The 15,520-nt window shown below is 43.1% G+C and overlaps 1 protein-coding gene across 9 annotated transcripts in view; it reads right to left on the bottom strand.

The window, feature by feature from the left end:
- The window catches only part of MYCBP2 (MYC binding protein 2), a 977,923-nt gene that overhangs the window by 514,027 nt on the left and 448,376 nt on the right, over positions 1-15,520 (bottom strand). For all 9 annotated transcript variants that reach the window (XM_033949399.1, XM_033949405.1, XM_033949401.1 and 6 more), the window contains 2 exons: positions 11,280-11,376; positions 5,375-5,567 (listed from right to left, as the gene is read on the bottom strand). In XM_033949399.1, the coding sequence (XP_033805290.1) occupies positions 5,375-5,567; positions 11,280-11,376 (290 nt within the window). The remainder of the gene's footprint in view (positions 1-5,374; positions 5,568-11,279; positions 11,377-15,520) is intronic.

Here is a 15,520-nt window from a genome sequence, read left to right as displayed (position 1 = left end):
CCTTAGTACTGTAATATTTAGCTTATTCCTTTCTTATAAATCAAAGTTCCTGCTGCTGAACTAGAGAAAGAGATGTTCAGCTGGCAGGGCTTTGTTTATAAATTTTTATCAACACAACTAATATACTACTTTATCCTAAAGCAAAAAATAAATAAATAGAATTTTTTTTCTACCTTTGTTGTCTGGTTTCTGCTTTCCACATCTTCTCATTCAATTCCTTCCATCCACTGTGTGTCTTCTCTCTGCGTCTTCCAGTTGCTGTTACTATGCCTCTCCCTTCACACACACCCCAATTGGTCTTTCCTAATCTTTTATTTTTTTATTTATGCTTTTATTCCCTCCCTATTGTTGTAATCCTGAAATATAAAATTTGATACAGAATGTAACCCTTTAAATATCGTTTTCCTAATGTTTCTTGATTGTAAGTTTTTGTAATTATGTAATTTTATTTGTCTATGTAATAACTACCCCAAGTTTTTATTTATTCATTATTAATTGTATATCGCCTAGAATGTAGAATAGGCGATTAATCAAATTACATAATAAACTTGATAAACTTGATACCCATCTTCTTTCCTCCGCTCCCCCATAGTCTGGCATCTGTCTTCTTCCCATTCTGTCTTCCACATTTCCCTTCAGGGTCTGTTCCTCTCCACCCTCCTTCAATGTCTGTCCTATTCCTTTCCACCACCACCCGTCCCTTCCTCCTTTACCATCTGTTCCTTTCTACCACCCTTCAAGCTCCTCTCGCGTGGCCTATCTATCTACCTTCCTCCCTCTTATTTTCATGGAACGTTACAATGTAATTTGTGCAAGCCACTGGAGCCTGCAAGCTCGGTCCCTGTCCCATCCCCACAAACCATCTCGCTTCTGTGCTCCTATTTTCCCCATTTCTAATATCTCCCCTATGTATCTGCCATTGCCCCCCCCCCTGTGTCTATATACCATCCCCATGGCATGTCCCCTTTATGTCTCTGTCCCTATGCCCCATGCACATAATTTCCCCTCTTTCTGTTACCTTCCTATGTCCAGATTTCCCCTATCTTCCTCTTCCATACCAGTGTGTCTCTTCTTTTCAACCCCATCTAGCTTTTTCCCCTCTTTCTTCCTCCCCCCCTGCTTCTAGCATCTGGCTCACCTGCTTGTCCTTCCCTTTCTTTCCTGCTGTGGGTTTTTCTTTCCATCTTCATTCCCTTGGCCCAGAATCCTTTTCCCTTTCACTCCCTCCTTCCAGTTTGAGCCGGGAACACGGGCGATCGCACGGTCCTCACAGCCCCCACCCGCCTGCCCAATCGATCCTAGTGTTTAGCCAGCTCTCTCCCTTCTCCTCACCTTAGTTTGCAGGCTTTCTTTTTTGGCGACCTGCACGCTTTCCCAAAGAGCCGCGCACACGCGTCTGCTCAGTGTTCAATCTTCTGCTCTGCTGCAACTTCCTGTTTCCGGTTGCGTCAGAGCAGAAGATCGAAACTGAGCAGCAGCGCGTGCGCGGCTCTTTGATAGCGTGCGGGTCACCGAAAAAGAAAACCTACAAACTAAGGTGAGGAGAAGGGAGAGAGCTGGCTAATCACTAGGATCGATTGGGCAGGCGGGTGTGGGCTGCGGGGACCGCGCGATCCTTCATGCCTCACTGCGGGGACAAGACCATTCACCACTCCACGGGGCAGTGCATGGCTTTATCCCCATCGCCGCAGCGACTGCTAGTTTTCGTTCCCCGTTTTGGCGGGTTACCCGCGGCTAAACCCGGTGGCCGCGGGTAAACCGCCACCGTGTCATTCTCTACTCGGAGCATTGGAGGCGCCGCCGCTGCATTTCCTGGCTGACTGGTACAATGTGGGGACACCGCTCCATTTCACTGTGTTTGGGCATAGTGGATGGTGTGTGGCCTCAACCTTCAGCAGTCATCTGCATTACAGATGGCTGTTCCTGCCTCATTTGGAGCTGGGCCGCAAATCGCTGGGTTTGGCTGGGCGTTGGGAAGAGCGCGGTAGGCAAAGAGTGAGTACCCAAAAGCCGGAGTCCCTCTATACAACGCGTCAACATTGCCATGCCGATGAAGCAACTGCAGACTCACTTCTACCCTGGTCCCCCTCCATGCCGAAAACTGCAGAAAGGAACGATGCTTTCTGAATGGCTGCCATCAGTTCCCGTGAGAACTGAAAGCAGCCATTCAGAAAGCAGTGCAGGCGCGGCAGCAGCGCGGAAAGCTCGCTCCTGCCAGCCAATACACCGCAGAACCACCAGGCTATAAGGGACATTTAAATTACGATTACGATGGGGGTATTTTAAAAAGGTACGGGGGTCGTAAAAAAAAAAAAAAGGTTATCTTCGCTGCACCTACATTTCAACCAACTTTTGGGAGGGAAAAAAAGTGTGTCTCATGGAGCAAAAATATGGTATTTGGAGTAGAATTCATGACCCTTCTCCCTGAAGAAACTGGTTCTATAGCACTGATTTGGAGAAGGACTGAGAGCTCCTGGTGAAGTAGGGTCTTTTGCTGGGAGTTGAAAATTGGCTCTCTTGGAGGATGGAGTTTTTTTTTCTGAAATTGGAGAGCATAACCCCATCTACCTATTTGTAGAAACCATCAGTCGATTATTATCAGGGTCCAATGGTTATAGGAGTGAGGCATCCTCCTATATGGAGAGTATGGGAAAGAGACTGAGACACATTGGCTAAGCTCTCCAGTATGGAGTCAAAATGACTGTTGATACTTCCGCTGAGTCTAGGGCTGAGATTTTTGCATCCTCTGTTGTCTGGGACATATTTGTGTGGATATTCTACAGGATGTAGATGGTTGAACATATCTCAGTTTGCTTTAATAAGAAGGGCATCTAGACAAGTAGAATCTCTTAGATGGTTAAGATTTAGAGGATTTTGAGGAAGATAAGGTGACTGTGGAATTCTCATGCCTACTGATTTTCTGAGATGCTCCTCTGTCTTGTCACCAAATAAATTGTCTCCCAGACATGGGATATTTGCCAATCGTTGTTGCACATTAGCATCTAGGTCTGATACCGTGAGCCATGCTGGATGTCTCATGGCAAACGATATTGCTGATGCTCTGGAAGTAACATCAAAAGCATCAAATGCTGATCACGCCATGAATTTTTATTTCTCAAGCAAGTTGTTGGTAATGTCCTGAAGAGTCCAATTGATCTACAGGAAAGTATTTTTCAAACTGGGAAAGCTGTTGCACCAGAGATTTGAAGTAGAAGGTCAAACAAAAATTATAACCGAGTATTCTACTTCAGAGAATGGAACTTTGAAAAATCCTACAACCAAATTTGTCTAATGTTCTTCCCTCTCAGCCAGGTAGGTTACTAACATAGGTTCTGAACTAATGGACTTTTTCAATGCAGATTCCACCAGAAGAGATTGATGCTGGAGCTAAGGTTTATTAAACCCAGGCAGGAATGTACTCTATAAAGAGTATCCAACTTCATTGGTGCTACATGAATAAGAAGTGGTGTTTCCCAGTTTCTAAACAATGTCTCTTTGAACAAATTATGAAATTGCAATTTTAAACAATCTCTTGGCCACTTGCTCATAATCAAGTGTCCATCAACTCAGATCTTCGTTCTGCTTCAGATTCCATTTTAATGGGAAGTACATGATCCATCTGCTGGATAAATTTTGTAAAAGACAAGGACTCTTGACAGTAATTTCTGCATGGAGTGATGGAATACCATAGGATTACTTCACAGAAAGGTCTGAATATTCGAGGAATAAGACTGTGAAAGATCCAAGTCATATTTCTCAATGCCCTGTCTCAGTTATAGAGAGCGGTGAAATGGGTGTCAAGGATAACGTCAAGATAGACCCTTAGATTGGAGATAGAGTTGACTGGAGGAGTGTGTGGCGCAGTGGTTGGATCTACAGCCTCAGCACCCTGGGGCTGTGGGTTCAAACCCCGAGCTGCTCCTTGTGATCCTGGGCAAGTCACTCAGTCCTCCATAGCCCCAGGTACATTAGATAGATTGTGAGCTCACCGGGACAGATAAGGAAAATGCTTGAGTACCTGATTGTAAAAGCCACTTAGATAACCTTGATAGGTGGTATATAAAATCCTAATGAACTTGAAACTTGTATCGATGAGTAGATAGCTCGGATAGTCGACAAAGTGTATCTTGACGTCGGCTTGGTGAGTGCCTTGAATGGGAAGAAGAACTGCATTCTACGGGAGCCAAGAGCCAATTCAACATTGGGCCTCTATGAAGAGGGCCATCTAAGAGCAATCCCTCGATGGTTGATGATGTTGCTGCTCAGACTGGGCTGAACTGGGAGTCGCAGTAGCCAATACCTGCATCAGATGTGACCAGAATTTCTGAAAGTTCCTTTTGAATCAGGTCTCTAATCTGGTCCTGTAATGATATAGTGCCGGTACCATTGCTGCAGTCAGTATGGACAGGCACAGGATGCACCAGGTGTCGAGGTGCCTACGATTTGAGTTTGTCAATGTAGTAGACTCCTGGGAGTAACTGGAGGGAGAAGTATGCCTATGCTTCTTAGCTTTTTTTTTTTTTTTATTTCTCCTGATAGAGGCAAAGCAGATGAAATATTAACTGGAGGCACTGTTATCTTTTGTGCCAAAGTTGATGTTGTCTATGGTTGGTGAGCATCGGCATCGTTAGAAATGATTGATTTTTCTCAGTATACCATAAAGTTTTTCATCTTGTGCTTATCTGGCTTTGAGCAACCTTTTTTGTAATTTGGAGCAAAGGGTGCAAGAAATATCACAATGTTCAGGACCCAAGTACAGCACACACCAATTATTTGGATCAGTGGCTGAAATGGTCCAACTGCACGAGTGCACCGCTTAAAACTGCTTGGAGCCCTTGTCATCAAGAGGAACACCGCTGACGTGAAACCAGGGAGATAGAGTAAAAGTTATTCCAATAAAGGATTGGTGTTCCTGGCCTGAAAACAGGCTGAGAGGAGCCCGAAGGCCCTAAATAAAAATTTGTTAAAAATTAACAAAAACAGACCAAATTCTAAAGAATGAATTAAAAAGTAAAAGAATGAAGAAAAATGTAAACCGGAAGGCAATCTCTTAACTCCATGGAAAACTAAGAACTGATGATCCCGTAAGCTGACGCTGGATAGGAAGGCACCGACATATGCGCGGTACAGGCATTCTTGAGACTTTGAGAAAATTTTAACATCATAGTACACTTTAACACTGACCATACTGGGCTCTATAGGTGCCATCACCCACATGGGAGAATAAGCTGCCTGCTTGTCCTGGGATAACAGCAAGCCCCTGAAAATGTTTGCATGCAGAAATGCAAAGTTGCCACATTGCAATGGATAGTCCACTTAGTGAACTCTACTAAAACCACCCATTCTGTCTCACAACAAAAGAAAATAAAGGTACCTGACATAGGGTATATCTCACACGTGTAGACACGCAGCAACCTCAGGCAACAAGTGCCCACAAAGCGCAGCCTTTCTAAATCAAGCAAAGTAGCTGTATACTGGAATCCTTTTAGTCCTCGTAGCTCTTCTACACCCAGCACTAAGGTAGTCCAGCTCCAATGGAGAATGCTCAGCAATGATTCAAAACACTCCTAGTCCACGTTATGAGAAATATGCACCCAGGGAAAGAGAGGAGAAAAAAAAAATATCACACACTGTTTAGATTAGGCACAGCTAACAATCTAACCACAAATTTTTAAGAAATTTTAACATGGTCTGCACATTTTCATACAGAAACATTTCATATGTGGTCATCCACTCATATTAAACATACTTCCTCCCACCACTACCACTTCATATCAAAAAAGTTATATCACTAGCTTTTTAAACAGCAGAAAGAACAAAGTACCTTAATGAATGGAAATAAGCCTTTATTGAACCAACACAAATCATATTTCTGAGCACAGTGCCTGCATCAGGGGTCATCCAAAATTTCTTTAAGGTAGATATAACCAGAAAATAACATGACTAAACAACCAAATAATACCTTGCACTCAAAGTGTTGAGTGAATATTTTAAATATTAATGTCCCAATTCAATTGGCAGGAAACTTAGAATAAATTTCCTGCTAATTGTATCAGGATGTTAACATTTAAAACTAGTCATTCAATGCTTGAGTGCAAAGTATCATTTGATTATTCACTCATGTCATAAAAACATAAGAATAGCCTTACTGAAGTCAAACCAATTGTCTTATCTAGCCCAGTAACCTGTCTTCATGGTGGCCAATCCAGGTCACAAGTACCTGGCAAAATTCCAAATAGTAGCAACATTAAATGCTAATGATCCAGGGCAAGCAGTGGCTTCTCCCATGTCTGTCTCAACAGCAGACTATGGACTTTTCCTCTAGAAACTTGCCCAAAATTTTCTTTAAAAACTAGCTACATTAACCACTCTTACCACATCCTCTGGTAATATATTCCAGAGCTTAACTATTTTCAGAGTAAAAAAATATTTTCTCCTATGGTTTTAAAAGAATTTCCCTGTAACTTCATCGTGTGTTCTCTAGTCTTTGTAATTTCTGACAAAGTAAAAAACTGATCCACTTGTACCTGTTCTACACCACTCAGGAATTTGTACACTTCAAAAATATATTCCCTCAGCTGTCTCTTTTCCAAGCTGAAGAGCCCTAACCTCTTTAGTCTTTCCTCATAAGAAAGGAGTTCCATCCCCCTTTATCATAGTGGTCGCTCGTATTTGAACCTTTTCTAGTTTCACTATATCTTTTTTGAGATAAGCTGATCAGAATTGAATGCAATACTCAAGGTGACATCAGCATGGAGCAATATAGAGGCATTGTAACATATTTAGTTTTGTTTATCACCTTTTTCTAATAATTCCTAGCATCGTTTGCTTTCTTGGCCAGCAATGACACCCAGACATTTTTCTTGGACGCTGACCCCCAAGATAGACACTAGCATCAGGTAACTATGATTTGGGTTATTCTTTCAACATGCATCACTTTGCATTTGTCTACACTAAATTTTATCTGCCATTTGGATGCCCAGTCTTCCAATTTCCTAAGGTCCGCTTGCAATTTTTCAGTCTCCAAGAGGCTGAAGTTTGAACAGTTTTGTATCATTTGCAAATGTAATCACTTGCTGTTCCAATTAACAGATCATTTATAAATAAGTTCAACAGATCCTAGTACAGATCCCTGTGGCACTCCGCTATTTACCCTCCTCCACTGAGAAAGATGGCCATTCCTAATCCACAAATGAATATTGCCTCCTATCTCATGACTCTTTAATTTTCTCAGGAGCCTCTCCTGAGGAACTTTGTCAAAAGCTTTCTGAAAATCTAGATGCACTACATCAACTGGCTCACTTTTATTCACATCTTCTGGCTCACTTTTATTCACATCTTCAAAGAAGTCAAGCAAACTCGTAAGGCAAGATCTCCCTTGGCAGAACCCATGCTGACTCTGTCCTATTAAATCATGTTTGTCAAATATTCCACTATTTTATTTTTTTATAATTGTTTCCACAATATAATTGTTTCCACAATGCTCTGCATTGAACTCAGGCTTACCAGTCTGTAATTTTCCAAATCTCCCCTGGAACCCATTTTAAAAATCAGCGTAACATTAGCCACCCTCCAATCTTCAAGTACTACGGACAAGTTTAGCGACAGGTTACAGATCACTAACATCCTGGGATGTATACCAGTCCAGGTGATTTGTCACGCTTTAAACTTGTCAATTTGGTTTAGTACATCTTACAGGTTCACCAAGATTTATTTCAGCTCCTCTGCACCATCACCCTTGAAAAACATTTCTGGTTCAGCTAGATCTCTTGCATCTTCTTCCGTAAAGACTAAAGCAAAGAATTCATTCAGTCTCTCTGCTATGGTCTTATCCTTCCTGAGTTCCCCTTTTGCTCCTTGATCATCCGACTGTCTTACATCATTTTCTGATCATATCTACCTTAAAGAATTTCTGGTTGACCCCTGATACAGGCACTGTGCACCAAAACATGGCTTATGTTGGGTCAATAAAGACCTGTCTCCATTCACTGAGGCCCTTTATGCTTTTCTGCTATTATGGTATATTCTCACTCAGTGTTGTTTCATCACTAGCTTTTTGCCAACTAGAGAACATCTGTTTGACAACTTGTCTCACTTAAAATCATGGACTGATTACAAATTTATTTGTATGCAAATTATTTTTCCAACTAAAAATAACAAGACCTTAGACTACTCCTGTGGCTTCAGCTGCTCAGTGGCATCAAAGACCCATATTCAGAATCCTCATGCAAGGCCAACTGAATCTGGGTGCATAGCAAAAATGATATGCTCAGGCTAAGGAAGGCACTTAAGCAATCTGTTAAGGGGATCACCCCTCTAACCATAAGGGCAATGGAAATGGGAGGGGCAGGGGTGGCAAAGGGGGAAAGGAAAACAAAGATCCAGACTTCAGACATGCATCAACAAAACAGGACAAAATGCAATGGTTGCAAAAATTACTCATTTATACCTTATAGTACAGATATTACTATCAACTTAAAACATTATTTAATCCCCCAATAGAAAGATAATACTATGGCCCCAATTCACTAACGTCAGCGATCGTCACTATCGTTGCTAACCGACCCGATTCACAAAACGGTCCACTGCGTGTTTTCCCCCTTGATCACCCATTTTCCAATACGGCCATGCAAATTAGTTCCGGCCATGCAAATTAGTTAAACCCCCACGCAAAATAGCCAAGCGATTGATTCACTTACATTGCTTGGATATTTTCCATCGGGTTTTATGATCCTAAAAACCCAACTGCTGTAGATCTAAGGAAGTCCCTGATAGGCCATAACAATGGCCAATCAGGGACTTCCTTAGGCTCCTCTGAGGCACCTGAGCCAATCAGGACCTTAAGCCCCTCCCTGTGCATCACATGATGCACCGGGGAGGGGTCTAAGGCTCACATTGCTGACGGGCGGCCAGCTGAAGAGCAGGAGGGACTGAGCACCCCTCTTGCTCCTAACTTAAAGGTACAGGGAGGACGACGGCATCTAAGGGGAGAGAGGCCCGATCCGACGGCAGGAGAAAGTGGGCATTCCTCCTGCCATATCACTTCACATGAGGGTGGGGGTGATGGTATGAGGGAATGGGCATCCCATCCCTCCTGCCATATTCACATAGGGAGGGGTCTGGTTTTGTGTCTGGTGGCAGGAGGGAGGGGGCGCTTTGTGTGTGTGTGTGTGGGGGGGCTTTTTTACTAGGCAGATATTTTGCATGTGTAAAATATTACATTACATTACATTACATTAGTGATTTCTATTCCGCTTGTGCCTTGCGGTTCTAAGCGGATTACAAGTTAGAGGACTGGACATTTCCAGTAGCATTGCAGTACATGTAATCAAGAGTGTGTCCAGTTACAATTGTTAGTCTGGACTTTTCCAGGAGAAATTGATAGCAGGTAGTAGATAGTGATAGGTTGTTTAGACGAATAGAGATAATACTGTTCGGATTCAGGGTGTTGCTGGTGGTGGTGATGGAGGTGGTCGTGAGAACTTTTTCTAATACTTTTATGAGGTTATGATGATGGGAAGTGTTTTTTGAAGAGATGAGTTTTGATTTCTTTTCGGAATACTTTAATGTCTGTAGATTTGGTCAGTAGATTGGTGATGGTAGTATCGATCTTTGCTGCCTGTGTCGCTAAAAGGCTGTCGTATAGTTTCTTTCGTCGTGTTCCTTTGAGAGGGGGGTGAGTGAATATATCTGTCTCATTAAAAAAAAAAAAGAAAAAAAAACCAAAAACAAAACTGCAGAAGCTCTGACAGCAGTGACAGCAGGCTGCTTCTCCTGTCACTACTGTCAGGGCCCTGTACTGACTCATTCGCTCACTGAGCAATTGAGTCGGTGAGTTTGCGTGCAAATCATTTGCATGCAAACTTGATAGTGAATCAAGCGCTGTTTGAAAATCAGCCAGAAAATCAGAAAACAGCAATTGAGTCGCTATCTTTATTGAATCTTACAGTGTTGCAAGGCCAGCCCTTCCAGAAATCAATAGTTTGACAGCTAATCTGCTGGCAGGAGCAGATGATGATGGGATTAATAAAGATGCTTAAGTAAATGCTGTTTTATCAGTACTGCCTTTTCTTCAATGATTACTTTGTACAGCTGGACCAAACGACAGATCAGCATCACAAATAACCTTCAAAATCTATGCAATGAAAACTGTGACTGTAAAAAGCTTGATCTATTTGTATAATTAAGGGGAGGAAAGAAGAATTTGGCCTGAACAATATTGCAGAAAACCAAAAACAAGAGGCAAAAGATATCTCAGAATATTAACTAAGGGAACTCTTTATTAAGTCAATAAAACGTAAGTCATAAAAATAGACACAGTCTATAGTATAATGTCCATCTTGATATGAGTACAACTGAGTCTAGGTCACGCCTAGATTGTCCCAACAGGGATCCCGGTTTCGGCATCCATAGATGCCTTCATCAGGGGATAAATGGACACTAAATAAAGAAAATTAAATAAACAAAATTTAAAACAACGGTGAGATAGATGAACATAACAAAATAGGTAGAGTATATAAAATACATATAAAATGAATGAAATACAAGCATAAAATGAAGCTCGTAGTGTACATAAATGATCTTAAATACATGCAGAGTATCAACCATATAAAACACTTATAATAACTTAATCCAAGCATAAGAAGAAACACAGTGTTCATGCATAATTATTGAATACATGTAAAATATAAACCATATGCAGCACATTAAATAAAATCATTTAAAAATAAACAATTTAAAGAGAATTGCAAGGCAGTAACTTAAAACGTAAATAACATAAAAAGCATATATAAACATTAAAAAGACATATGTGGCATCATAAAAACCATATGAACATAAACATGTTGAAAATGGACCAAAGTCTATAAAACATATTATGACTGAAGAAATAAATAAAACAGATAAAACAACTCAAAATACTTATGAGCAAAACTGTATTAAAGAAATTAAAGAAAAAACAACTCAAGATATCCTACATACTCTATAGCAGTGGTTCCCAAACCTGTCCTGGGAGACCCCCAGCCAGTCAGGCTTTCAAGATATCCCTAATGAATATGCATGAGAGAGATTTGCATACCTGTTACTTCCATTATATGCAAATCTCTCTCATGCATATTCATTAGGGATATCTTGAAACTCTGACTGGATGGGGGTCCCCCAGGACAGGTTTGGGAACCACTGCTCTATAGGAAATACTGCAGACTCTAAGGTCTTATATAAAGGCTGAAGTAAAGCGCCATTATAGAACAAAACAAAAATAACATACGTCAAGAGCTTACCACTGAAACAGTTCTAGCAAAAGATCTCTTTAATATGTGCACAGGTTCACAGGCTTGCTGTTTTCCTTTTGCAGCACTACCATCGCTTGTTGGAAGCCTAGAAACATAAATAAACAGCTCAAGAAATGTCTAAAATCTGGAGCTTTTTCTGCCTGCTTTTCAGTGAAACATTTAGAGCGCGCTAAAAAAAATATAAAAAATATTTATTGAACACAATCATAAATTGGACAATGCTACTTGTGTGCTCAGCTCCTTCTAACGAATAAAAGCAGCTGTTTAATTTCAAATTTGTACACTTTTTTAATCCAGTAAGTAATACTTGGGAAAAAACCTAAATATTGTTTGCAAGGTCATTAATTGAACACTTCTTGGAGCACATTTATTGGACTACCAGTTTTGTTCTACTTATAGAGACCTTATCATCAACCCCAAACAGTGGCATAGTGAGGGTAAGTGGTGCCCCCCCCTCCCCACCTCGCACCCTCCCTTTCCCCCTATACCTCTTTATATCTTTGCCATCAGCTTCTCCAGTCTGCTGCTCGTGCCAGCATTGGCTTTTTTCTCTGATGTCACTTCCTGGCCCCACGTCCAGGAAGTGATTTCAGAGGAGAGTCAGGCCGGTGTGAGCAGCAGGCTGAAGTTGCTCAAGCTGGCTAAGATTTAAAAAGGTACAGGGGGAAAGGGAGGGCGTGAGTTGTTGGTGGTGGGGGCCACTGTTCCCAACAACCTTTAAAGATAAAAATCATATTTTGCATGTTAGTGGCCTCAGTACTCCAAATTTTGGGGCTTATATATAGTAGCATAAAGAACAGCCTCCTCTGAATTATCTTCACCTATACTGTCACATTATCTAGCCTCCAATAAGGCACTTTTACTATACACTGGAAACTTGCCATCATATACCCTCATTTTATGGATCCCAATTCTGACCCTACACTCATCTCTATCATCAAATTATCACCCTTCCATTTATCTCTGAAGTAGTTGAAAGGTTAGTAGCTACACAGCTTTGACTTCCACCCAAGGAAAATTAACTGCCACTCACTTTATTGAATCAAATCCCCCCTACCTGCCATCAATCTAGATGAAGGCCAGTATGTTCCCATTCTACCTAAGAGACTATTTATAAACACAGAAACATGATGGCAGATAAAGGCTATATGGCTAAGGTGACCATACATCCCGTTTTCAATGGGACAGTCCCGTTATTGGACCGACCGTCCCGTTGTCCCGAGCCACTGCTTCGGGACGCCGAAATGTCCCATTTTCAGGTACAGCGTCCCGAAGCTGTGCGCGGGGACAAGGGGACAGTCGGTCCAGCGCCAAACCCCTGCAGTATTCTCCGCGCCGGCTAATCCTGCTGCTGCCGCCGATGCTGACTTCCGCATACAAACTGAACCCACGCTCTGGGCTCTAACGTGTGCGTGCCGGCTTCCCTTCTCTTCCCTCCGAAACCGGAAGTTACGTCCCGGGGGAGAGGAGAAGAGAACGGAAGCCGGCACGCACACGTAGAGCTTCGGAGCAGGAGCACATCACTGTTTTTACTCTCAGAGGATTTTAGGTCAGATTTTTAAATCGGAGTTAATGAATGAGTTAGTCTTTCTACTCAAGTATAAGCTAAGCGAGACACAGAGGGAAGCTTACAACTTGCTTCGGGCCTTCTTCGCTGCCGGGTCTGACTCCTGCCTACTTTCTGTTTCCGCGAAGGCAGGACCCGGCAAAGAGGAAGGACCGAAGCAAATTGTAAGCTTCCCTCCATCGCTAACCTATGGAAGATAGGTCAGCGATGGAGGGAAACTTGTGACTCTGCCGATGGGAGGGATGGGAAGAGAAATGATGCTGCTGCTGCACCCAAGGGGGGAGAGGGGAATAGAAAAGCTGCTGCTGCTGCACCTAAGGTGGGGGGGGGGAGAGGGGAAGAGAAAATCTGCTGCTGCTACACCCAAGGGGGAGGGGGAAGAGAAAAGCTGCTGCATCTGAGGGGGGAAGAGAAAAGCTGCTGCACCCAAGGGGAGGGGATAGGGGAAGAGAAGTGCTGCTGCTGCTGCACCCAACTGGGAAGAGAGAGGGGAAAAGGAAGACCAGGGAAGGGAAAGGAGAGGAAAGAGATGCCAAGACCATAGGAGGGAGGAAAAGGAAAGGAGCTATCAGACCATGGAGGGGGGAGAGATGTCAGGGTATATGGGGGAGGGGGAGGAGACAGAAGCCAGACCAGGAGGAAGGAAGGAGAGAAAGGAAGAAGAGATGCCAGATAATGGAGTGGGAGGGGGAGATGGAAGTAGAGGAGAGAGATCGGAAGGAGATAGAGATGCCAGACCATGGGGTGGAGTGGGAAGGAAGGAAGGAAAGGAGAAGAGAGAGATGCCAGAGCATAGGGGAGGGGGTAGAGACAAAGACTGGAAGGCAGTGATGGGGACATAGGAAGGAGGAACCGAGGACACTAAGGATATAGGAAGGGGCATTAAGGACACAGGAAGGGGCACTAAGGACATAGGAAGGAAGGAGGGAGGGAATAGAAAGGGACAATTGTTGGGTCTGAGTGCAGAAAGAAAGAAATGAAAGAAAGGATGCACAGTCAGAAGGAAATGCAACAAAAGACTCATGAAATCACCAGACAGCAAAGATAGGAAAAATTATTTTATTTTCAATTTAGTTGTCAAAATGTGTCAGTTTTGAGAATTTATATCTGCTGTCTATATTTTGCACTATATTTATCTATTTTTCTATAGTTACTGAGGTGATATTGCATATTTTAAAGTCATTTGCCTTAACATCTTTGAAACCCCGCAAATATAAATGATAATTAACATCTTCTCTGCGTATAGTGTGCTTTGTAGTTTTTTTTTATTTTAAGGTTACCATTATGAATTAAAATGAAGATATTATGTGTACATGAAAAATGAATGGAAGAAATTGGGGGGGCTACCTTGAAGTCGCCAGTTGTGGACGTGGTGGTCTTAGCTATTGCTAAGCGGCATATGGGGACCGTAGAGGGCGGTTCTGCCTTATGGGACTCTGAGGAGCGTAAGTTGGAGTCCATCCTTAAGCAAAATTTTGATGTGTCTGCCTTGTGTGGCCAGGCGCCTATTTGTGGGGGGGCTCGTGGCTCGGGCCGTGTTTTCTGTGGGCCGAGCATGTTCTTGACTGTGAGTCTGATGACTGGTCCTTGATGGATCAGAAGGTGGCAAAGATTGAGATGGCAGCCTCTTTCCTCTCACCTCTATGATTTGGTGCAGACGTCCACTAAGTCTATGGCTTTTGGGGTAGTCACGCATTCCACCTTGTGGCTTAAAGCATGGTCGGTGGATGCAGCATCTAAGACTAAACTCACAAAATTCCCCTTTCGGGGGGTCTTTTTTGTTTGAATATGAATTGGATAAGTTGGTTCAGACTTTGACGGACTCTAAAGTGCCCCACCTGCCTGAAGACCGTGCCCTAATCTGGTGGTTAGGGGTGGCACTGCTCAGGGCATCTGCAGGATTTCCACAGATACCGCCCTGGGCGTGGGGTTGCTACCTGCCAGGCTTCTGGGTTTTCCCAGGGTCGTTTCTATCAGTGCAGGCAGTCTTTTCAGTGGGCCCATCGGGTGGCTAAGAATCCTGCTGCCAGTTCCCCCGCAGCCCATCCTGCCCAATGACTTCTTGCCGGTGCCCCCTCTGGTTTCGGTGGGTATCTGGCTGCGCGAGTTTTCTCATCAGTGGGTGGAGATCACATCCGATCAGTGGGTCCTGGAGTTCATTCGGCGCAATTATGCTCTGGAGTTTGCCCACTGTCTTCAAAATCTTTTTCTAGATTCTCCTTGTCAGGCAGAATGGAAGAACTGGCTTTTCACCAACTCTTCAAAAATTGCTAGATCTCAAAGCGGTAGTTCCAGTACCCCTTCAGGAGTGTTGCACTGGCAGGTACTCGATTTACTTTGTGGTGACCAAGAAAAGAGGGTACCTTTCGGCCCATCTTAGATTTGAAATGTGTCAACAGGGCTCTCAAAGTTCCATCTTTTTGCATGGAGACTCTGTGATCTTGGTAGTTCAGCTGGGGGAGTATCTCACCTCTCTCGAACTGACGGAGGCCTACTTGCATGTTTCAATCCGGGCCTCCCATCAGCGCTTCCTTCGTTTTGCAATCTTGGGTCAGCACTATCAGTTCTGTGTGCTTCCCTTTGATCTGGCTACTGCTCCGTGGACATTCACCAAGGTTATGGTGGTAGTCGCGGCAGTATTGCACAAGGAGGGTATTCAAGT

This window comes from Geotrypetes seraphini, chromosome 6, assembly GCF_902459505.1.
Source record: "Geotrypetes seraphini chromosome 6, aGeoSer1.1, whole genome shotgun sequence".
Lineage (NCBI taxonomy): Eukaryota > Metazoa > Chordata > Amphibia > Gymnophiona > Dermophiidae > Geotrypetes > Geotrypetes seraphini.
This window is presented reverse-complemented; position numbering and strand designations above follow the sequence as displayed.